At 47.9% G+C, this 23900-nt stretch overlaps 1 protein-coding gene across 3 annotated transcripts in view; it reads left to right on the top strand.

Annotated features, from left to right (window-relative positions):
* Positions 1–3979, top strand: part of rad18 (RAD18 E3 ubiquitin protein ligase) — a 448932-nt gene extending 444953 nt beyond the window's left edge. For all 3 annotated transcript variants that reach the window (XM_072472125.1, XM_072472124.1, XM_072472123.1), the window contains one exon: positions 825–3979. In XM_072472125.1, the coding sequence (XP_072328226.1) occupies positions 825–912 (88 nt within the window). In that variant the 3' untranslated portion in view covers positions 913–3979. The remainder of the gene's footprint in view (positions 1–824) is intronic.
* The last annotated feature ends 19921 nt before the right edge of the window (positions 3980–23900 follow it).

The following is a 23900-nucleotide window of genomic DNA, read 5'->3' as shown; positions in this document are numbered from 1 at the left end:
CACTGTAAGTGTCAGTGAGCTGTTTGACCATGAAATGCAACATAGCCATATTCGATCTTTTTGTCGCCTGACATTCTTTGGTAAATTTCAGCAGGGGAACTGGGTAATGATAAGGAGCAAGGACTTTGATCATTTATTTTCCTCCCCTTAGCCCTGAAGCTAATTGTGGTAAACATTAATCTATCTGAGATGTGCTCAGACCAGTGGCACAGTGGTTAGCACTGCTGTCTCACAGCGCCAGGGACCCGGGTTGAATTCCGGCCTTGGGTGACTGTGTGGAGTTTTCACGTTCTCCCTGTGGCTGCATGGGTTTCCTCCAGGTGCTCCAGTGTCCTCCCACAATCCAAAGATGTTAGGTGGAGTGGCCATGCTAAATTGGCCCTTTGTGTCCAGAGTTTATGCAGGTTAGGTTATGGGGATAGGGCGGGATGAGTGGAGGAATGGGCCTCGGTAGAGCTCTCTTTCCGAAGACCGGTGCAAAGTCGATGGGCCGAATGGCCTCCTTCTGCATGTAGGGATACTATGCATTCTATATCCAACCTTGGGCCTTTCTAGTTTGTGTGCTTCAGCAGCTGAGTAGCTAAATTAATTACTCTCATGAGCTTCTAGCAAAGGGGAACAAGAGAGGACTCTTGACGTTGACTCTCCATCCGACTTAATGGGAACTCCCTCCCCCGTGTTGGGCCAGCTTCCTTCTGAAGTGAGGAATATTATGAGATCTTGCAATGCTTGTGGCCCAACAGCAAAATAGTTTGTTTGCAGCTCTGCCAAACAAAGTATCTGCTTTTTGTTTTATCTTCCTTAACATATTACTTCTCTTGCAGGCAATTGTCAAATGTGAAGACTCCGAAAAGGAAAATGAGAGGAGTGCCCAGGAAAAGGAATTCCGAAAGCAAACGGAGAAGGAAGTGAGAATTCCAACACAAAACATGACACGAGCTTCCAATAAGAACTAGCCCGACCGAATATTACAGAACAAAATGTATTTTTTAGCTGCAATAAAGAATCAGCGCATAGGAATGGACACTCACATAGGCTTAATAAACTCTAGAGCTTAAAGTTTAATAACCTCCAGAGTTTATTTTTAATGATCTGATTGTAATTAAAGCAGTGAGGAATTTAATTAGGGTGTTATATTGACAGACTGTTTCACCCAAGGCTGAGCAGTTGCAATTTTATTGCAATTTTAATGTCAAGTTCCTGAAATTTGCAAATAGATAAAACACAACCCGCATGAGTGGAATCACGGACTGGAATATTAATCTCCTCCGTATACATGGAATATTTAAGTGAGGGCATTGCCAAAAATAGTTTACTTACGTAATTAGCCATTTTTTGATTTCTGGTTACCCAGTGCTCGCTACCTATTGATATATATGAGGCTTGTGCATGTGTTGTAGCCTAGCACGCAGTTCTCGTAAAAATAATCCAGTTGACCTGTTGACGTCCCCACCCGTCAATTAAGGAGGGTAAACATCACTTGGGTTTACCTCTCCGGGTTGCAGAGTGCATTTGTTGTGGTTGATAGATAGGGACACATTTTAAATTTGACCCAAGCTGCCTCCTCGTGCCACCTCCCCTCCACCCGTACAACTGACTGTAAAGGCTGCATTGTAGCACTGGATGAGGTGCAGGAAGGGGGCTAATTTTATTAAATTATAACCTGACGCAAAGTTAATACCTTCAGAAGAAGATTGGACCAGAAGAAGGAAAAAATATCAAAAGTAAAAGGACTGGCTAGGGATTTATTTATACAAGTGGCAGGAGGAAGCCACGGGTTATTATTTTTTGTGAAATCATGTTGTTTTCAAAGTGAAACAACAGCAGAGATTTCAATGTAACCTCTTGTTTGATTGCCAAAGTGTCTTGTTTATTACGTGCAGGTTATAATTTGGATTGTGACCAGACAATTTTAGCCAGCAGCCATCATTCAAATGATTGCAGCTTTGGAGACTTGTGGTAAACGAGGCCAAAATAGTTGAGCAACCAAGCGTTTGATAGATTGCATTGCGAGGATTTTTTATATAACATCTCGTAAAAATATATATATGGCAAATTTGTAATCAATTTCACTTCGCATTGTTAGAGCTTGATCAATCACATTTGTCACCAACATTTTAAGAGATGCAATTTTTATTTTGCTCTCTCCTTCTGCCGCTTTGTCTGCTGAAAAGGTTATTGGCGTAGTTAGAAGAGATTTGCTGTGCAGTACCAGGGAGTCAGAAGGCCTGTCAAATGCCAAGATTGCTCCTTACACCAGATGCAGTTTCTAAGCTTCCAACCACCTGCGCAGCATGAAATTGGACATCAACGTTCAGTCCTCTAGTGTAACAATTATCTCAGTACTCTGGTCTTTTTTAATTGCAATCCAACTGAGGGGCATTTTTTAAAAGAGGAGCGTCCAAAAGACCAGCTTACTACCCAAACAATTCTGCTTTTGCCACGCGATACTGTCGAGCTAATGTCCCATCTCTTTGAATATATGATGTTCTCTTTGGATGAAGCCTCACACTAGCTGTTTGAGTACTGTACTTATGAGAACTTGTGAGTGGCATAAATGTATCAGCATGAATCTGATTCAAACAAACCTAGAGAAATGGTAGGACCTTCTGCAAGGCATTTTAGTGACTGTGTTATTTGAATTTCATATAGCTCCAGATCCCTTATCAGTGTTAAATTTGAAGTTGCAGATTCATTTCATAAACTTAGAGTTTGCTAATGTGCATCCAAAAGAAAAGACTGAACAAGTATCCTATAAGTTAGGGTGTGGATCAAACCACAGGATTGATACATTGGTTCGTGAAATGTATTCCAGTATTGTCAGTAGGCTAATTGCTTTCAATGAATGATGAGAAAAATCACACTTGTGCTTTACAGTGTGACAAATGTAATGTATCACCTTCAATTGCTCCTTGTAGTCCTACCAACACCCATAATCACCAGCACTTTACCTTAATATTATACAGCTCAGAATGTTCTCTCCAAGCAGAGCCCGTCTGAAAGGACAGATGTTTTACTGATATTGCTGAGTCAATCCATACACCAAATGGAAATGTGAAATCGGCTAGCACGGAGAAAACTCTTCTCCTCCTTGCTATAAATAAAGTTATGGACCACTGTCGGAGTATTAGCGTTGAGTTAGTTTGAAAGATGGTACTTTCAGGATTTTCATTTAGTAAAGCTGTAAAGAACAATCTTGGCATTTCCACAATCACCATTTGTTTAAAATTAGACCTGAATGAAACCTGCACACATTGGCATAGACTTGATTGGCTGCCACCTCAGACCATGACTAGATTTTACTTCCCTCTTTGTTTCTGTGTTATTCAGGCAAAATTATTCGGTGGGAGAGGAAAAGGAAAGGAAAGAATGTGTATTACGTAACCCCAGAGGTTATGAGTTCTGTTTGCTGTAGGGTTGCTGTAGTTTGTCAAGACTCTTCAAATAGACTTTGTTAGTTAAGTAAATAGACTTTATTGGCTGTAAGGTAGACTCGATACTAAGCCCTGTCACAAGTCTTGTCTCTAAATTATATTTATAAGTAATACTTCTCATTTTTTGATAAACTTTCCGATTGGTCTGGAGACGTTGTCCTTCATGCCACAGTACTGTAATAATACTACCTAAACTGGTGCAGCATTAGAGTTGTTACTTGGTTTTCCAAGTACGTTGCTTCTGGGGATGTTAGTCAAGGCTACACCATCTGTGCAGTAAAATCAAAAGCATGTGTTGATTATGGAATACAAATTGTGTGCATTCCTGATCTGCCTTGTAATAACTTTTAGGCATCAAATGAAAGAAAAATAATCATAGTTCCAGCTTTGAGAGAAAATATATAGTTTGATAAATCAAAACTTCAATGTTTCTTTCCAATGCTTGAGCACTTCTGTATAACTTATTTTCCTGCTGTTTAAAGTAACTGGCAAAATAAAAATAATTGTAGCTTATGCCTTTTAAATAAAGTGGATGATTTATTTGGTGCAAGTATCTTCATCTCATCTTTAACACAAGTATAAAAGCAAAAACTGCTGGGAACACCCCAACATCAGTGTGAAGGGAAACCCCTGTGAAACCTGGGGAGGGAACCTCTCCAGAAAGAAAACTGTCCACTTACCTGCATACAGTGAAAAGGCTCTGATTTCTGATGGAGGATCCTGCAGAACTCCCTCAGCACAGGAATCCTTGAAGAAAGCAGCGGGAGAATCTGCAGAAGCCAGGCTCCATTGTATGGCACCAGCCTCCGTATTCTGGTAAGTATTTAAAGGTCTCCAAGCTCCTCGGTGTGTTTGTGTATGAATAAATGTGTGAGTGAAAGAATCGGTCTGTAGGTGTGCAAGTGGACGGGTGAGTTAAGTGGGTTTGGTGGAGCATGGATAGGGTGACAGCTGGATGAGGTGGACAGATGGGTTGGGGGAGTAGTTGGGTCGGGAGTCTGATTGGGAGGGGTTGTCAGTTTAGAGGCTAGTCGGGCCTGATCGAGGAGTCAGGTGGGCGAGTTGGGTGATTCTGTTGGGTGCTAGTTAGATCAGGTGATGGGGGCTAGACGGGTTGGGTCAGGGGGAGCCAGAGATTTACGGAGGTCAGGTTGTGGAAGCTAGCCAGGTTGGGTCGGGGAAGTTAGGGCTGTCAGTTACTTTGTTATCCAGGAGTTAGACTAGTATTTTTCTAATATTCCTTGGGTACCTCTGGTAAGCAAGTCTGAGGTATCCAAAGTAAGTCGGAGACTTTCTCGGAGGGTTCCGAGGAACAGGGGAATTGTCCGTCAGAAGTTCAAACTTCCTGGGGAATTCCCACAGAGTCCATTGCATTGGAACTTCCACAGGGTCCCCAACTCATACATCTAATCTCTGATGATTTGAAAAGTGGAAGATCAGGACCAATGTTAACACGAACTTTTGTCAGACCAGAAGACTTTAGAGATGGACAGCTTTTAAGGAAGTACAGAACCCAGGGACAAGAAGGAGGCCATTCAGCACATCGTGTCTGCACCAGTTCTCCAAGTGAGCAATTTCCTTAGTGCCATTTTCCACCTCCCCATAACCCTGGAGTATTGGATTCAGTTCTGTGCACCACACTTTAGGAAAGATGTGAAAGCATTGGGACAGTGCAAAAAAGATTCATGAAAACAGTTCCCTGCACGTTCCTATCTTTTGAGATAAAAGTCTAATTCCCTTTTGAAGGATCCGATTGAACCTGCCTCCACCCAGCACTCCGGTAGTGCATTCCAGATCCTAACTATCTGCTTTGTGAAAACGCTTTTTCTTGCATCTCTTTTGCCAATTACTTTAAAGCTGTGCCCTGTTGTTCTTGAATTTTTCATGAGTGGAAATAGTTTCTCCCAATCTACCCTATCCAGAAATCCATGATTTTGTATATCTATCAAATCACCTTCCAGTTGCCTTTTCTCGAAGGGAGACAGTGCTAAATTCTACAATTTATCCTCATAACTGAAGCTCCTCATCCCTGGAACTGTTTTCATGAATCTTTTTTGCACTACCCCAATGCTTTCACATCTTTCCTGAAGTGTGGCGCACAGAACTGAATCCAATACTCCAGCTGAGACTGATCGAGTGTCTTGTACAAGTTTAACATAACCTCCTTCTCGTACTATTTGCCCCTATTCGTCAAGTCTAGGATACTGCCTGCTTTATTACCTGTTCTCTCAACCTGTCCTGCTACCTTCAATAACTTGTCCGCGTGTGCGCCCAGGTCCCTCTCATCCTAAGCTCCCTTGAGAATGGTGGCCCTTTATATTATGCCGTCACCATGTTCTTCCTACCAAGATGAATCACTCCATGCTTCTCTACATTGACCTTCATCTGTCCTTGGATGGACACAAAGAGTTCATCAAATTCATTCGGAATCACTTTAGCTACAACATCATCACCGTGGCGGCACGGTAGCACAGTGGGTAGCACTGTTGCTTCACAGTGCCAGGGTCCCAGGTTCGATTCCCGGCTTGGGTCACTGTCTGTGCGGTGTCTGCAAGTTCTCCCCATGTCTGCGTGTGTTTCCTCCGGGTGCTCCGGTTTCCTCCCACAAGTCCCAAAAGACGTGCTGTTAGGTGAATTAGACATTCTGAATTCTCAATTCGTGTACCCGAACAGGCGGCGGAATATGGCGACTAGGGGCTTTTCACAGTAACTTCATTGCAGTGTTAATGTAAGCCTACTTGTGACAAAGATTATTAAAATTAAGGACCCCACTCTGGATCAGATTTGGCGCTTTCACTTTCGGAATCGTCCTTCGACAGCAAATCATCATCCTTCTGATACATCAACTGGATGTTCTGTATTTATTAATGAAGTGATGACACTTGTGTACTGATAGCATCCCATGCTTCGACATTGAAACCATGCCAAACATCAAGTGAGGAAGCATGCATATGTCCACTCTTCAGGAAGGCTTTTTCCTCTGTCAACCATCCACCTATTCTATTTAGCGCACTATTGATCCCTGAATGACTTGGTAAAGCACACATCCAAAGGTTAAAATACAAACATTAGACCACCTCTTATAACTCCAATGTAGGGATTTTCGCAGGCACTTTTTGCTCACATTGGTAAAATGGGATCCGAACAAGTCCCACATTGATAAGCTGCATTCTTTATGCAGGCTGCCTGGAGGCCTATTTCTACACATTATCGATCTGTAACTTTGCCCTATCCAACCATTGTCATGGATAGGCATAATAACTCCTGAAGGGAACTTGATGTTGAGCAATGCTTTTGGTTATGACATACTGGACTACTGCGCAGTCGATGCCAGCCCCAGAGTCCCACATGAAGGGGCTGGTTTAGCACAGTGGGCTAAACAGCTGGCTTGTACTGCAGAACAAGGCCAGCAGTGTGGGTTCAATTTCTGTACCGGCCTCCCCGAACAGGCGCCGGAATGTGGCAACTAGGGGCTTTTCACAGTAACTTCATTGAAGCCTACTTGTGACAAGTTATTATTATTAAGTGAATAAACCAAATTTGTGTAAAAGTCCCCAAAACTTTGGCCCTTGACTGCTCAATAATTTACAGCCACCAGGTGTGTAAATTAAACACTACTTTATTTATAGCAGAAGTAAAATATGCAGTAATTACAACGGAATAACGACCAGATAACCTACTAACCCCCCTTTCAACCATCCCACACACACACACAAGACCGACAAACACAGAGGGATGGGGAGAGGTAAAATAATTGGTATTAAGATTAAAAAAAAGACGAGAATCCTTGCTACTGGTGTTGAAGACATTGCAGCAGGCTGCCCTCCCAGGACGCTGAATGATCGAAACCACTGGTGTACTATTCGTGATGATCTTCTGGCATAATTATTCATTCAGTACTCCCATGCAGTAGATTTCCTCTGGAGAGTTATTTTAACCTTTATCAACCTGGGTCTTTACTCGAAACAACAGCCGCAGGCCTGATTAATCCTTAAGAATCTTTGTCTCACCTCATCCCAACTCCAGTCAGAGTTTTAATCTTAAGTGATTTACCAACTTCGCCGGAATAACTTCCAGCCTTACAGAAGAAAGGGCGGAGTCCCCACACGAGATTTTCAGAGAATTTTAAACATCTCAGAGAGAGCGAACCAGCTTCCAGCTCTGAGCTCAAAAATGAATCTGAAACCACGCAGCATTACTGTGGAGATAGAAAAGAACTCCTTCACTTGATTTTGTATCGAACCCTGTATTCAGCTCATGGCTGAACTTTATTTATTTGCAGTTCAGTCTTGCTGTGCAGAGAGAGAAGTTTGTACCCTGGATCTTTAGAGGGAATCAATTATATGACAGAGGGACAGACTTCAGGCTCCAGGCTTCGAAATCAAACTGCAAGTAAGAAAAAAACCTGCGGCGCGATCCAACGGCCACGCTGCACCTGAAAAGCAGCTCGGCACAGCGTGGCCGATTAATGCCGGGAGACTCCGCTCCCGGGATCCAGCCGGCTTGCAACGCCTCACGATCCAACGCGATCTCGTGAGACGTTGCAATGTAATTCCTGTCCATTGTGGGCGGGATCACTATTTGGCAATTCGGCATGTTGGAGCGAAACAGTTAGCCTCACTCTAATGTGCAGATTCCAGAGGGTCCTGAGGCTTTGGGATTCATGCCCTTTGCCTCGGAGACCTTGGGTGAGCATTGTTCAGCACTGGTCCCCACAAACGGGGACGAGATTGAATGGCACTCGTGGAGGTCTCCCAGCAGATCGGAGGCCCCTAGCTCCATGCCCTTTGGACAGGGTGGTGCCCTGGCACTGCTGTTGTCATCTAAGCACCCTGATTGTGTCAGCCTGGCACCTTGGCAGTGCCAGCCTGGCACCGCCAAGCCATATGCAGGCTGGTACCACCATGAATCTCATGTCCTATAGTTTTCACTAGGACTGTTTTCAAACCTTTCCACTCCTGAGTTTGGCTGCTGGGCATATCAGAATTCATGGGCATTTTCATCCATGTTGCCGATGTGACTTAATGGGTACTCATAATTTTGCTGATGAACTGCTGAAAATTGGTAATTTTGGAATCAAGATCTTTTTGTAGTCACTGAGTAATCTTGCCTTTCTGTTGCAGAAACTGGACTGTTTCATTCCATAAAGTGGCTGCGCAAACAAGCTGTTGTTATGAAATCTTTACTTGTCTCGGGTTTGCTTTGGCCCTCTGATATGCGTATATACACATTGCATATCTGATGATGATTTAATCACTCTGACATTTTTGAGGACTCATTCTGAAACATGCTTCTCAAGATAGCCAAGTGTCTGATCCCTGATCTGAAGATTTTAACAGCATTTGATCTATAGTATTCAGCTTTCCAGTTAGACAAATTGAGACACTTGCTAATCATTTACACAGTTAATAGCCACTCCCCTTAGTCATCCCTGTTGGGATCTTCCAGTCCACCTCTTGGTGACCCCTATGTGGCGTGTTCCCAGTGGTAGAGTGTGCGGGGAACTCAAAACTGTGTAGAGATTGGCAGGACCGGAAGATCCGGCCAATGGTAGGCTGATTCCGCCACCAGATAATACACCGGCGGTTGGGGGGGAGGGGCGGGTGCTAAAATCAAACAGACTATTGTTAGGCTATTGAATCAGACCCCAACATTTGTTAGGATGTTGGGGCAAGAACCCAAACCTTTTTGTTTAATTTTTAAAACTGTGAGGAAAGGATACTTCACCCCAGGAGTGATTACTCTGACCAATAGGTATCTTTTTATGTTAAAACAAACTTTAAAAACAGAATTTACCACATTAACATCAAAGCACCAGCTTTACAAATATCAGTTAAACAGTTCTTAAACACAAGGAAAAACTTAAACTTACCATCTACACCCTCCACTAACTCCAATTAAGCAACCCAGTGCAGTTCAAATGTCACTTATAAATAAAGTTAATAAAACAGATTTAACTTGCTTAGCTGTGCTAAGATCTTTGGAGACAGTTCCTTTCAAGAGTACATTCAGTACACTTCTCAACCTAACAGCAAAACTGCTGTTCAACTTAAATTCCCAGGACAGACAGCAAAACTACAGACAGACCTGGCCCCTCCCATTAATTACAGCATCTGTATCCTACTAAGATGTCACATGACCTGCTTAGCCAGGACCAAATAGCACTCCCTTGTATATTTCTACTCTGCAGGTAATCTCCAACAATTATAACAGTATTCCATTAGAACTTTAGCTGTAATCAAGTGGTTGGAATGAATCACAACCTCACCTTCTCCGACTCCTTAATTACAGCTTTAGCAGACCTACTACCTGTATGTTTTTTAAACCAGGGTTTTTAATAACTACTGCAACAACATAAAATATGATATAAAACAATTTCTACATTCATCAGACTATATAAATGCTTTGCTTTCTGCTTTGACTGCCATCTCTTGAGATTTAAAGCTTGATGGAAGCTATTTCTCAGTGTACCTATGGCAGGTAGGTACAACAATCCCATTCCAATTATTTGTCCTCCCATAGCTCACATCCTCTTGTTTCAAATTTCTGCTGGCTTTTTCCTAAAGAGGTGCAACGTTCTCCAGTTCAATAACTTCCTGAAGCAAAACATTCTAATGCTGCAATAACTCTCCATTAAACAATTTATCTCAATCTCTTACTGGTGTGTTTAATTTGGCGACTCCTTTCCAAAACAGAGGAAATAATCTTTCTCTTCTCACTCTATTAAAATCCTTCCTAATTTAAAAAATCACCTCTAAATCTTCTCTGCTGTGGTAGCAACAGTATGACAAGCCTCACTCATTACCAAAACTTCTCATCCATGATATTTCCTGCAAATCAATGTTGCATTTTCCCTGACTTCAATATCTTTTCCACAATCGGTTCCCCAAAAGCTACACATAATACTCTTTATTATGTCCCATTGTGTCCCATTCATTGCCTTGTATAAATGTATTCTTGCTTTTTTATTCTTGTATTCAAAGTCCCTATTTATAAAACCCAAATGCAATTCTTTGTGTTATGTCTTTATCTACCTGAACTTCTTATCTGAATTCCTCTATTCACCACCCAATTCAACACTCTCCTTTAATATGCTTCCATCTGAAAATGTTATACCTCACACTCATTGTAATGCACACACCACCTGCTTTTGCTTTCCAGTAACCTATGTTCACTTCTGCAGTATCTCATGCCAGATATTTAAAGTTGGTTGTGTCCACACAAACATTGAAGTTGCTTGGGAGCTGCATTGCAGTCTGTTTCCTCATCGGGTAAACGTTTGTTGTTGTGTGAAAATTGCTACAACCTTTCTGGTTACATACCCATCAGGAGCAGGTGTGCCTCAGTGATACTCATGGGCGAAGCCAATCGATGTTGAACCTTCACAGCATGCTGCAAGACAACATTTCAAATTGTGGACGCAATTCAGCGACGCCATTGGCGCTCAGCACAGATTCCGGCGCATCGTCCGTGAGCCCCAAATCGGGCTCCATGCCAGGCGCTGAGCCAATCGGAGTCACCCGACTCACTCGCCCGGTGTGATCTGGATCTCGCCCTCGGTAGCTGTGATCCAGATCTGCATGTTTAAATTAGCCTAATGGTTCATTTAAATACCCAGATGTCAGATTCAACAGGCGCCTGGGACTCACAGGCCACGCCATTTAGCACTTGTTTACACAAACATGAACCAGGCGTCCGGCACCTCGGGGGAGGAGGATCTCCCAGGCCGTTGGAGATCTCCAGATGGTCGGGGACAGGGTGGGGTGGTACCCTGGCACTCCCTCTGGCACCCTGCTGAGGTGCCATGTTGGCACTGCAAGGGGTCAGGCCCAGGAGGGCTTTGCCACTTGGAGCGGTGTTCCTGTTTAAAGGGGGGGGCGTTGAGGGAGGGTCAAAAACGCAGGGACGGCACCTGAAAATGGAGGGGGAAGGTTGGGGCTGCCTTCCAAAGTGGCACCCTGATCTAGGAAATTATTCTTTCTGGCCTCAGCGGAGAGAAACTCCCCTAGGCCAAAAAAAAGGGCAAAGTGCCGTTGGATAGCAGGATTATTCTCGGCGTTGCAGCTGCTGAGCAGGGGCTGGTTTAGCCCACTGGGCTAAACAGCTGACTTGTAGTGCAGAACAAGGCCAGCAGCACGGGTTCACTTTCCATAACAGCCTCCCCGAACAGGCGCCGTAATGTGGCGACTAGGGGCTTTTCACAGTAACTTCATTGAAGCCTACTTGTGACAATAAGCGATTATTATTATTATTATACCCGCTAAAAAGCCTGACAGCAGACTTTGACTTCAGTCCGCTGAATGGCGCCCTATATTTTTAGATATTGTGGCAAAGGTACAGCACTGAAATCTTGTGGCAGAAAATTACTAATATTATTCTTCCACTGTCTCTGGCCAAGCTTTTGGTCACTTGTCCTAATATCTGTTTCTGATTCAGTGTCAATTTCTGCTTGGTGCCTCTTCTGCAAATCGTCTTGAGGCATTTAGCAGGTGAAAGGCACTCTGTAAATGTAGATTGTTGTCTTATCCATTTGCTTTCAAGGATTGGCATATAACTTTTCTTTAACCATGTTTTCACAAGCACCAGCAATCTGGACAACACAATCAAGGCTTTGGGTGATAAGTGGAAATAACAGGTAATGACAACCTCCAACAAGAGGCAATCCATCCATTTCCCTTGACATTCAACAGTGTTACCTTCACTGAAGCCCCCACCACTACTGACGCCTGGGGCTCAGCACTGACCTGAACTTTTATTGGACCATCCACTTCAATACTGTGACTCTGAGAACAGGACAGAGGTTCGGAATTCTGTGGCAAGTAACTCACCGCCTGACTCCCCAAAGCCTCCCTACCAACTTGAGGGGCACAAGATAGGAGTGTGATGGATGAGTGCAGCTCCAACAATGTTCAAGAAACTCAACCCCAATCAGGACATGGCAACCTACTTGATTGACCTTCCCATACACGCTTTAAAGGTTCACTGTCTCCAGTATCAGCGGACAGTAGCAACATTGGCTGGACATCTCCACCCATTGGGATTCTCTCTTCCTGCAGGCAGCACACCCCCTCCCGCGGGTTTCCGGGAGGCGTGGGATGGCTTCAGCGGGAAATCCGATTGATAAGCGGCGGGAGTAAAGAATCCCGCCGGCAGCGAATGGCGCATCACCGAGAAACACACGGCTGGGGGACCAGAGAATCCAGCCCAATATGTAACCATCTACAAGATTCATAGCAACTTTAAGGCTCTTTAAACATCTTCCTAGCCCAGTTTTTTCAAAGTGGTGGTCGCGACCCGCGGGTGGGTCACAGGCGCTTGTCGGGAGGGTAGCGGAGCCGTCCGTTGTGGCATTCCCAATGGTGCGCATCAGCCACAGCATCGGCTTTTAACAATGCCGGCAACGAGCAGCTTTGAAAATGACGGCCGCAACCATATAAAACAATGCGGGCGCACTGTGCATGCGCAGAACCACGTCAGAAGCACTCCCTCCTGACATCAGCGCGCTGACACAGGAGAAGATTTGTTTTAAATTTATTGTAATCTTCCTGCGTGAAGCTAGGCAAAGAGCAGATCAGGTGCCCCGAACGCTGATGTCACGTGCTTTGGGCATGATTGCAAATCCTCCATTTTGACAGCAGCAAACAAGTAAATGAGGACCTAGCAGGTTCATCTGTCGCATTAAAGGTAAGAGAAAACGGTGGGTTGCAAATGTCGGCCCGCGTGAGTCGCGAAGGTCGGCTGATGTGGGTCGCGAAGGTCGGCTGATGTGGTCAAAAAAAGTTTGAAAAACGCTGCCCTGGCCCATAGAATCATCGAATTTACAGTGCAATGGGAGGCCATTCAGCCCATCGAGTCTGCACCGGCTCTTGGAAAGAGCACCCTACTTAAGCCCACACCCCCACCCTATCCCCATAACCCAGCAACCCCATCTAACCAAAGGGCAATTTAGCGTGGCCAATCCACCTAACCTGCACATCATTGGACTGTGGGAGGAAACTGGAGCACCCGGAGGAAACCCACGCACACACAGGGAGAACGTGCAGGCTCCGCACAGACAGTGACCCAAGTGGAAATCAAACCTGGGACCTTGTCGCTGTGAAGCCATAGTGCTAACCACTATGCTACCGTGCTGCCCATGACTGATACCATCTGGTCAAAAAAGGGCAATCGGGCTCATGGGAAAACCACCAAGTTCTCCAAATCAGATGCCCTGATGTGGAAATATTCACCATTCCTTCTGTGCCACTTGTCAAAATCCTCGAAGTCCCTAAAAGTATTGTGGATGTACCTACACCGCAAGGACCACAGCAGTTCACAAGATGGCTTACCAGCACCTTATCGAGAGCAATTAAATTTGGGCGCTAAATGGTGGCCGAATCAAAAAATAAATAAAATTGACGGTAATGGAACTGGCAGTGGAAAACCCCAGATTATTGTATTAGCGTTTTACGTCCTGCACACCCAATTGATAAGCATGTATGGGCAAAGGGCCTTTCAACCTCTCGAGCCTGTCGTGTTGGGTGCTCTGCTACATAGACGAACCAACACGGTTGTGGATGGTACAACTCAGTTTTATTACTAACAATATTAACAATGGCAAACTGGTTACTGTGGTTCGTTCATGACCCTTGAATCTGTGGACCTAGCCCTAACACTATCTTGGAGAAGCACTCAGCACATGGTGAATGTCTGAGTCGCTTGCTGTGAGCTCTGTGCCCTGAGCTGTCTCCTGCTGGAATCAGCCAGAAGTGTCGTGTTCCCCGTTTTATAGTATGTATGCTCTTGCCTGTGATTGGCTGTGGTATTGTGTGTGTATTGATTGGTCCGTTGATCTGTCCATCAGTGTGTATGTATGTTTGCACCATGATGTTTACCTGAATATCATGACATCCCCCCTTTTTTATAAGAACATGTGCCTATGTGGTAATAAATAGAGATGTGTACTGAGTGCAGCTGAATGTGTGTGTGTGCAATATCTACAGCATGTACATGAGGCTAAACTATATACAAGGGGCGATGTCAGGTGCGACATAGCAACGAGGTTGTACCATAAACAAAACACGTGGAAATATTAAACGTCAAAACGAACTCCTGTAACGACAAGAGAAAAAAAGAGAAACATATTAACACAGAGGTATGATACGTCAGTGAGTTAAATGTTCAAACAAGCTCATAAGTCCAGCCTAGTAGGTGTTCGGGTTGACCGCATCATGGGTGGGTCAGGATTCAACGGCTGAGGAATGGGCCTGGCCACGGGCGACGACGGAACAGGCATGGTGGCAGGAAGCTCCACGAAGTCGACATCAGGAACAACAGGAGGGCGTGGCACCGGTATAAGTTCCCGTAGCGAGCGTGGAAGCAGGCGAAGAGCCCGGCAATTGCGCCTGCGAATGGAGCCATCAGGCATGCGAACCAGGAACAAGCGGGGAGCCACGCGTCGGAGAACTTCGGCAGGTGCCGACCAGCCACCCTCTGGTAGGTGGATGCGGACGTCGTCCCCAGGCGCCAGGGCGGGAAGATCAGTTGCCCATGTGTCATGTGCCACCTTCTGGCGAACGCGCTGATGTCGCATCCTGTGCAGTACTGGAGCATAGTTGGTTGCAGGGACCAGAATGGATGGCACAGTGGTCCTGAGCGCGCGACCCATCAACAGCTGGGCAGGTGAGAGGCCAGTGGCTAGTGGGGCCGAGCGATAGGCCAGCAGGGCTAAGCAGAAATCTGATTCAGCAGCAGCAGCCTTGCAGAGGAGCCACTTGACGATGTGAACGCCCTTTTCCGCCTTGCCATTGGACTGGGGATGCAGAGGGCTGGACGTCGCGTGTGTGACGCCATATGAAGCAGCAAAAGAAGACCATTCCTGGCTGGCAAAACACGGCCCATTGTCCGACATGACAGTAATCAGAATGCTGTGACGAGCGAAGGTGTCTTTGCAGGCCCTTATGACAGCGGACGATGTCAAGTCGTGTAGGCATATGACCTCTGGATAGTTCGAAAAGTATTCTATGATGATGTCGTAGTCCCTGCCGAGCGCATGAAAAAGGTCCACACCCACCTTCGCCCAGGGGGACGTCACCAACTCATGGGGCTGAAGCGTCTCAGGAAGTTGCGCCGGCTGAAATCTTTGGCAGGTGGGGCAGTTGAGCACCATATTGGCAATGTCATCACTGATGCCCGGCCAGTATACCGCCTCTTGGGCTTCTGCACTTCTCGACCCCCAGATGGCCTTCGTGTAGTTGATCGAGGACCAGCTTGTGCATGCTGTGTGGAATCACAATCCGGTCCAGCTTTAGGACACCATCAATAACGGCCAAGTCGTCCCGGACATTGTAGAACTGCGGGCACTGTCCTTTGAGCCACTCTCCCGTCATGTGGCGCATCACCCGTTGTAGAAGGGGGTCAGCCGCAGTCTCTCGGCGAATATGGGCCAGACTTGCATCATTAGCTGGCAGATTTGCCGATGTGAAGGCCACATGCGCTTCGACCTGACATAGGAACCCCTCCGAGTCGGGCGGTGTGCTCACTGCTCTAGATAGGGCATCCGCAATGATAAGGTCCTTTCCCGGGGTGTAGACCAGTTGGAAGTCGTACCTCCTGAGCTTGAGTAGGATGCGCTGGAGACGAGGGGTCATCTCGTTCAGGTCCTTATGTATGATGCTGACCAGGGGGCGATGGCCGGTTTCAACGGTAAACTGGGGGAGACCATACACGTAGTCATGGAACTTGTCTATTCCGGTTAGCAAACCCAGGCACTCCTTCTCGATCTGCGCGTAGCGCTGTTCTGTGGGGGTCATGGCCCGCGAGGCATAGGCGACCGGGGCCCATGACGCAGTGTCATCCCGTTGCAGGAGTATCGCCCCAATGCCGGACTGGCTGACATCAGTCGAAATTTTCGTATCACGAGAGGTGTCGAAAAACGCCAATACCGGGGTTGTGGTGAGCTTAATTTTGAGCTCCTCCCATTCCTTCTGGTGTGCGGGCAGCCACTGGAGCTCCATGGACTTCTTGACGAGGTGGCGAAGAGCCGTCGTGTGGGAGGCAAGGTTGGGAATGAACTTCCCCAGGAAGTTGACCATCCTGAGAAAGCGTAGCACTGCTTTCTTGTCTGTCGGCTGCGGCATGGCTGTAATGGCGCTCACCTTGTCTGCATCCGGACGCACTCCTGACCGGGATATGTGGTCCCCCAGAAACTTTAGCACTGTTTGGCCGAAAGAACACTTGGCTCGGTTGAGGCGCAGGCCGTTTTCCCGTATCCGTGCAAAGACGCGCTGGAGACGACTGAGTGGTGGACCAGATGATGACGTCGTCAACGTAGACGCGCACCCCTTCGATGCCCTCATCACCTGTTCCATGATCCTGTGAAATACCTCGGATGCCGAGATGATGCCAAATGGCATTCTGTTATAGCAGAACCTGCCGAAAGGGGTGTTGAAGGTGCACAGCTTCCTGCTGGACTGGTCCAGTTGGATCTGCCAAAAACCCTTCGAGGCATCCAGCATTGTAAAGATTTTAGCCCGAGCCATTTCGCTCGTTATCTGTTCCCGTTTGGGTATGGGGTAGTGTTCCCTCATTATGTTGTTGTTCAGGTCTTTCGGGTCAATGCAGATCCGGAGTTCGCCAAAGGGCTTCTTAACACACACCATGGAGCTGACCCATGGCGTGGGCTCCGTGACCCAGGATAGCACCCCTTGGTCCTGGAGATCCTGCAGCTGCTGCTTGAGGCGGTCTTTGAATGACGCTGGGACCCTGCGAGGTGCGTGAATGACAGGGGTGGCATCCGGTTTGAGCCGTATTCTGTAGGTATAGGGCAGTGTGCCCATGCCCTCAAATGCCTCCTGGTTGTGGGCGAGGAGCGAGTGGAGCTGTGCCCTAAATACTGCATCCGGGAAGTCTGATGTGCCTCCTGGAGACAGAGCGTGTAACTGCTGCACGAGGTGGAGAACCTTGCATGCCTGTGCGCCTAGCAGGGAGTCCTTTGATGACCCGACTATTTCGAAGGACAGTGTGGCCGTGTGTGTGTTGTGTGGCACCTGGAGCTGGCAGGATCCCATGGCCGGGATAATGTTTCCGTTGTAGTCGACCATCTTGCAATGGGATGGCCATTTGGTGGTCTGACCTACAAGGCGTAGAAGGCTGACCATGCTATTCGGTTGACGGAGGCACCAGTGTCCAAATGGAATGTTATCGGTGATCGGTTGACCGTTAGGGTGGCACACCATTCATCACCCGGATTGACACTGTTCACTGGCATCGGCTAGTGGGTCCTGCTTGGAGACATCCGGTTCCTATCAATGACCGCAACACGGAAGGCGTCCCGGTCGTCTGTGTCACTGGTTTGGATATCGTCTGGATACGACTCGTAGTACGGAGGCTGAATGGTCCGCACGTCCCTGCGAGGCTGTCGGAATTGGGGAGCGTTGGCAGGTTGAGCTGCTCGACAGCAGGCAGCGTAGTGGCCCATCTTGCCACAGCGGAGTCATTGTCGGTTCTTTGCCGGACATTGCCGCTTTAAATGTGCCACAGTTGCCGCACGTCGTGACGTCATGGCGTTCGTTGCGCCACCGCGCATGCGCAGTTCGGCCTTGCATCGGGCGCGCCTGCGCATCACGTCCCTCTGCGTCGACATCTTTTTTGGCGCGCACAAACGCAGGAGGCCGCGGAAAGCGCGCGAAATGGCCGCCCTCGTCCGAGTCGCAGGGTGGGAGGATCACCTGGACCTGCTCGGCCTTGTAGGACCCCTGCCCTGCCGATTCAGCCACTTTAAATTGGGCGTAGCGGCTGGTCGCGTTTTCATGAAGGACGCAGGCTTCGATGGTGGAGGCATGGGTGAGGCCTTTAATTTTGAGGAGCTGCTGGCGTAGCGTGTCCGAGGTGACCCCAAAAACAATCTGGTCCCGAATCATTGAATCGGAGGTGGCGTCGTAACCGCAGGACTGCGCGAGGATACAGAGGTGTGTGAGGAAAGATTGAAAGGGCTCATCTTTACCCTGCAGGCGCTGCTGGAAGAGGTACCTCTCGAAACTCTCATTTACCTCGACGCTGAAGTGTTGCTCGAGTTTGAGAAGGATCGAAGCATTCTCCATTTCTGTGGCTTCTAGGAAGAACTAGAAGCGCTGTTTAAACAGCTTCCAGTTGACGCCGAGGTTTCCAGCGATTTGGAGCGGCTGCGGCGGGCTGATGGTGTCCATGGCGCAGGATGGCAGATTCCTTAAGATGCGTAGGTCGGTCTCACAGTTACTGGGTTCCAATCCTGGTACTATGTTGTGTTGGGTGCTCTGCTACATAGACGAACCAACACGGTTGCGGATGGTACAACTCAGTTTTATTACTAACAGTATCAACAATGGTAAACTGGTTACTGTGGTTCGCTCATTACGCTTGAATCTGTAGACCTAGCCCTAACACTATCTTGGAGAAGCACTCAGCACATGGTGAATGTCTGAGTCGCTTGCTGTGAGCTCTGTGCCCTGAGCTGTCTCCTGCTGGAATCAGCCAGAAGTGTCGTGTTCCCCGTTTTATAGTGTGTATGCTCTTGCCTGTGATTGGCTGTGATGTTGTGTGTGTATTGATTGGTCCGTTGATCTGTCCGTCAGTGTGTATGTATGTTTGCACCATGATGTTTACCTGAATATCATGACCGAGCCTTCCCTGTCATTTAGTTGCACATTACTGATCCATATCTGAACTATTTTCTACCTGCTTTGGATGAATTACTTTTTTTTACCTTTTCCTAACAAAATCCTGCCAACCTGTACTAAAATTTTCAACTGACTTAGTCCCTACAGCTTTATCTGTGCTAAATTCTTCTCTAATCTTAAATGCAGAATACGACCCATTTTGTGTTTAATCTTGAATCACTAACATTTTGATGAATAAAGCCACGAATGCTGGAGTTCTGGAGCATTAACTGGAAGCTGGTCAGCCAATATTTCATCCGTGGTTATCTGCTTGAGAATATCTTACTTTCTCTTTTTTTTAAACGCATTTTATTCAAACTTGTATCCAAGTAGTTACAGCAAATAAACACCCCGGGAAACATTCTTCCCAATAATCAACCATACAGTTTGTACAGATTTTCCTCCTTTTTCACCCCCCTGTGACGAACAGCTCCTCAAACACGGTCACAAACACCTCCCACCTTTCTCAAACTCCCCTGCTGAGCCCCTTAACTCATACTTTATCTTCTCTAACCGCAGGAAGTCGTACAGATCACCCAACCATACTGCTACCCCTGGTGGCGATGCTGACCGCCACGCCAGCAAAATTCGTCGCCGTGCAATCAGAGAGGCGAAGGCCATGACATCTGCCTTCCTCCTCTCCATGAGCTCCGGCTTCTCTGAAACCCCAAATATCGACACCAAAGGGTCCTTTCGTGCAAAGTCCCTACCCTGTAGATATCTGAACTCACTTCCCGTCGGCAGCTCTCCCCTCCCCCTTCGCTCCTCCAGACTGGCGAACCCTTCCTCCAAACACAAATCGCTCACCTTGACGAGCCCCACTTCCCTCCACCTCCTGTATACACTATCCATTCCCCCCCCGGCTCAAACCCATGATTCTCGCACAGCGGCGTTAGCACCGACATCCCTTCCACCCTAAAATGCCTCCTCAGATGATTCCATATCTTCACCGTGGACTGCACCACTGGGCTCCCTGAATACCTACTTGGAGCCATTGGCAATGCTGCCGTCACCATGACCCTCAAACTAGACCCCTCACAAGATTCCTCCTCCATCCTAACCCACTCCACCCCTTCTTCCCACCACCGCCGCACCTTGTCCACATTCGCCGCCCAATAATAATGAAGCAGGTTTGGCAACGCCAACGCCCCCCCCCTGCTGTCTCTGCCTTGATAGCAGGGTCCTCCCAACCCTCAGCACCGCCCATACTAAGTCAGAGACGAATGTGTCCACTTTCCAAAAAAAGGCCTTTGGTATAAAGACCGGGAGAGCCTCAAAGATAAACAAGAACCTCGGCCGAATATTCATTTTCACCACTTGGACCCTCCCCGCCAACGTTAAGTGCAGTGTATCCCAACTCTTAAGATCCTCACTGGCCTCCACCACCAGCTTTGTTAAGTTCCACTTATGGAGCCGCGTCCATTCCCTCGATACCTGAATCCCCAAGTACCTAAATCTATCCCTCGCTACCGTAAATGGCATCCCCCCCCTAATTAGCCCGCTGTGCCAGCTCATTCGCCAGGAATACCTCTCTTTTCCCTACATTCAGCTTGTATCTCGAGAACCCTCCAAACCTCCCCAACAGGCCAAAAATCCTCCCATACCCTCCAACGGATCGAAACCTACAGCAAGAGGTCATCGGTATAGAGCTACACCCGATGCTCCCTCTGTCCCCTCATCATCCCCTGCCACTCTGCCGACCCCCTGAGAGCCATCGCCAATGGCTCTATTGCCAGCACAAACACAGCGGCGACAGCGGGCACCCCTGCCTCGTACCCCTGTGTAAGACAAAGCTTCGTGAGCTTATATCATTCATCCTCACCCTCGCTCTTGGCGCCACATACAGCAACCGCACCCATGCCACAAATCATGGCCCAAACCCAAACCTTCCCAAAACTTCGAACAAGTACCGCCATTCCATCCGGTCAAATGCTTTCTCTGCGTCCATGGACACCACCAGAGCTCTCGACGGATTCATCACCACATTCAACAGCCCTCTCATATTACTCCTGAACTGCCTGCCCTTCACGAAGCTTGTTTGATCTTCTGCAACCACCCCCGGGACACAATCCTCCATCCTCCCCACCAACAACTTAGCCAATACTTTCACATCCGTGTTCAATAGTGATATGGGTCTATCTGACCCACATTCACCGGATCTTTCCCTTTTTTGGGGATTAGTGTGATTACTGCCTGCTTCATCGTCTCCGGCAACTCCCCCTTCTCCAGTGCTTCATTAAACACCCCCAACAGATGTGGTGCCAGGTCCGCCGCAAATTACTTATAAAACTCTGCCGGGTACCCATCCGGCCCAGGAGCCTTCCCCGACTTCATTCCCCTGATACTATCCAGCACCTTCCTCAGCCCCAGGGGCTCCTCCAACGCCTGCCTCTTCGCTTCCTCCACCTGGGGAAATTCCAGCTCGTCCAGAAACCATCCCATGTCCCCCTCCTCTCCTCCTGGGTCTGCTTCATAAAGTCCCTGGTAATACTCTCTAAATGCCTCATTTATCTTCCCTGGCTCTGACACCACATCCCCAGCCCCAGTCCGGATCTTCAATATTCCCCTGAACGCAGCCTGCCTCCGCAGCTGGTGCGCCAGCATGCGGCTTGCCTTCTCCCCATACTTGTACTGCACCTCTCTTGCCATACGCAGTTGCCCTACCGTCCTCCCCGCTATCAGCCTATCAAATTGCCCCAGCAACTTTTTCCAATTCTGATTGAACTCCACATAATCCCTAATCGCCAACCGCACCTTATCACAAAAACCTCCACCCGCCAACAACCCCGAGTCAAACCTCCACCCCGGCAGCACTCGTCCCGCACTGAACCGAATATCCAGCCTGTGGGGTGCATGGTCCGAGATAACTTTCCCCGCATACTCTGCCCCTCCACCCCAACCAAATTCTCCCCACTCACTACAAAGTAATCAATCCTCGAATACGCCTTATAGACGTGTGAAAGGAAGGAATACTCCCTTTCCCCTGGGTTCTGAAAGTGCCATGGATCCACCATACCCATCCTCTCCATAAACCCCCCGAGCTCCCTTGCTATTCGTACCCTACCTATCGACCTGGGGCTCGATCAATCCACCCTCGGCTCCAGGACACAGTTAAAATCTCCTCCCATGATCACCTGGTACGTGGCCAAATCCGGGATTGCTGCCAGCAACCCCCTCATAAAACCCACATCATCCCAATTTGGGGCATACACATTTACCAACACTACCGGTGCCCCTTCCAATACCCCACTCACAATCACATATCTCCCACCCGGATCCCTCACCTCCTTCGCACTCACGAATCCCATTTTTCTGCTCATTAAAATCGCCACACCCCTCGATTTCGAATGAAACCCCGAGTGAAAAACCTGCCTGGCCCACCCCTTCCTTAACCTAACCTGGTCCTTCACACGGAGGTGTGACTCCTGCAAAAAGACAACCCCCGCTTTCAGGCTCCTGAGGTGCGCGAACACCCGCGACCTTTTAACCGGCCCATTCAGTCCCCGGACGTTCCACGTTACCAACCTTGCTGGAGGCTTGCACCTCCAATCCCCTCTACCGTCCATTATTTTCTCCACTTCACTCCTGCCCCTTTAATTCCACTCTGTACCTAGCCCATCCCAGATGGCACCTTTCTTCGCCCTTGACCATGTCATCTCTCACCTCCTGCCACTTCGCAGAACCCCCCCCTGCATTTCCCCTTCTTCCCCCCCCCACTTCCCCTTTTCAGTGTAGCCACCTGGGTTGGCCACTTCCCGACTTTAAAATGGTGACCCGCAAAGACTACAGGGAAATTCAGCCAACACAGGCAAAACAAGCAGGTGCACAGTTTCCTGTGTATTAGACTTTGCAGAAACCCAGACAGCACTGAAACTACCGACCATCTGCATACTAATGAGCCCCGGGAACAATTGGAAACATTTAGTAAAACAAGGCCAAGCCAGACTCCTCGGCGCCAGCAGGAGCCAAGACAAAGAAAGGCCAACGGACACTTAGGGACTGCCCAGCGATCAGGGAACAGCTCCAGTATTGGAGAAATCGATCCAAGTGATCAGAACGTAGTCCAATCACTTGGAACCAGATACGGGGTCCGCCCCGAACGGCGGGGAGCCCCTGGGGACTATAAAGTAGAGCCCCCAAGTTCAAATCGTCCTTCTTGACAGGGTCACTCAGCATCTCGAACCAACCCTTGACAGTGAACTGCCTAGTAGCTGCACCAACCAAGTAAGTCTCCAGCCAACGCATGCTACGAGATAGGTGCTCCTAGCTACCAGTCCGTACCCGCTTTGAAGCCTGCTGATTCAGAACCCGAACGAAAGGCCATTTGTTCCCCTGGCCTGGTGGGCCAGTTCCAAAGCTAAGTATAGGCCTATAGTATAGAGATAGTCTAGAAAGTAGAGTTTTATGCATGAGTAGTGATTGACTGGGTATAATAAATGTGTTTTGATTTGAAACTTACTAACTGGTGTATTGAGTTATTGATCACTACTTGAACTTGAACCTCGTGGCGGTATCATAAAGATACCTGGCGACTCTAGAGCAAAGGTTATAGAAACAGAGCAAATTAAGTAAAGATACAACGGGCAACATTTAAGAGCCAACCAAAAGTTAGCAACATCCCCCTCCCCCGGCCACCCCTCTTGGCCTTCTCCCCCACCACCTCACTTCCGTTCAACAGCATAACTTGCTAGCGTGACTGCCCCTGCCCAAAGACACATCCTAATGGCCTCCCCCTCCCTCTCCCCCCCCCCCCCCCCTCACTCCTCAGCTCCAAGAAGAAGGCCTCCTGCTG

Source organism: Scyliorhinus torazame, chromosome 13 (genome assembly GCF_047496885.1).
Source record: "Scyliorhinus torazame isolate Kashiwa2021f chromosome 13, sScyTor2.1, whole genome shotgun sequence".
NCBI lineage: Eukaryota > Metazoa > Chordata > Chondrichthyes > Carcharhiniformes > Scyliorhinidae > Scyliorhinus > Scyliorhinus torazame.
Note: the sequence above shows the minus strand (reverse complement) of the source record. Positions and strands in the feature narration are given on the sequence as shown.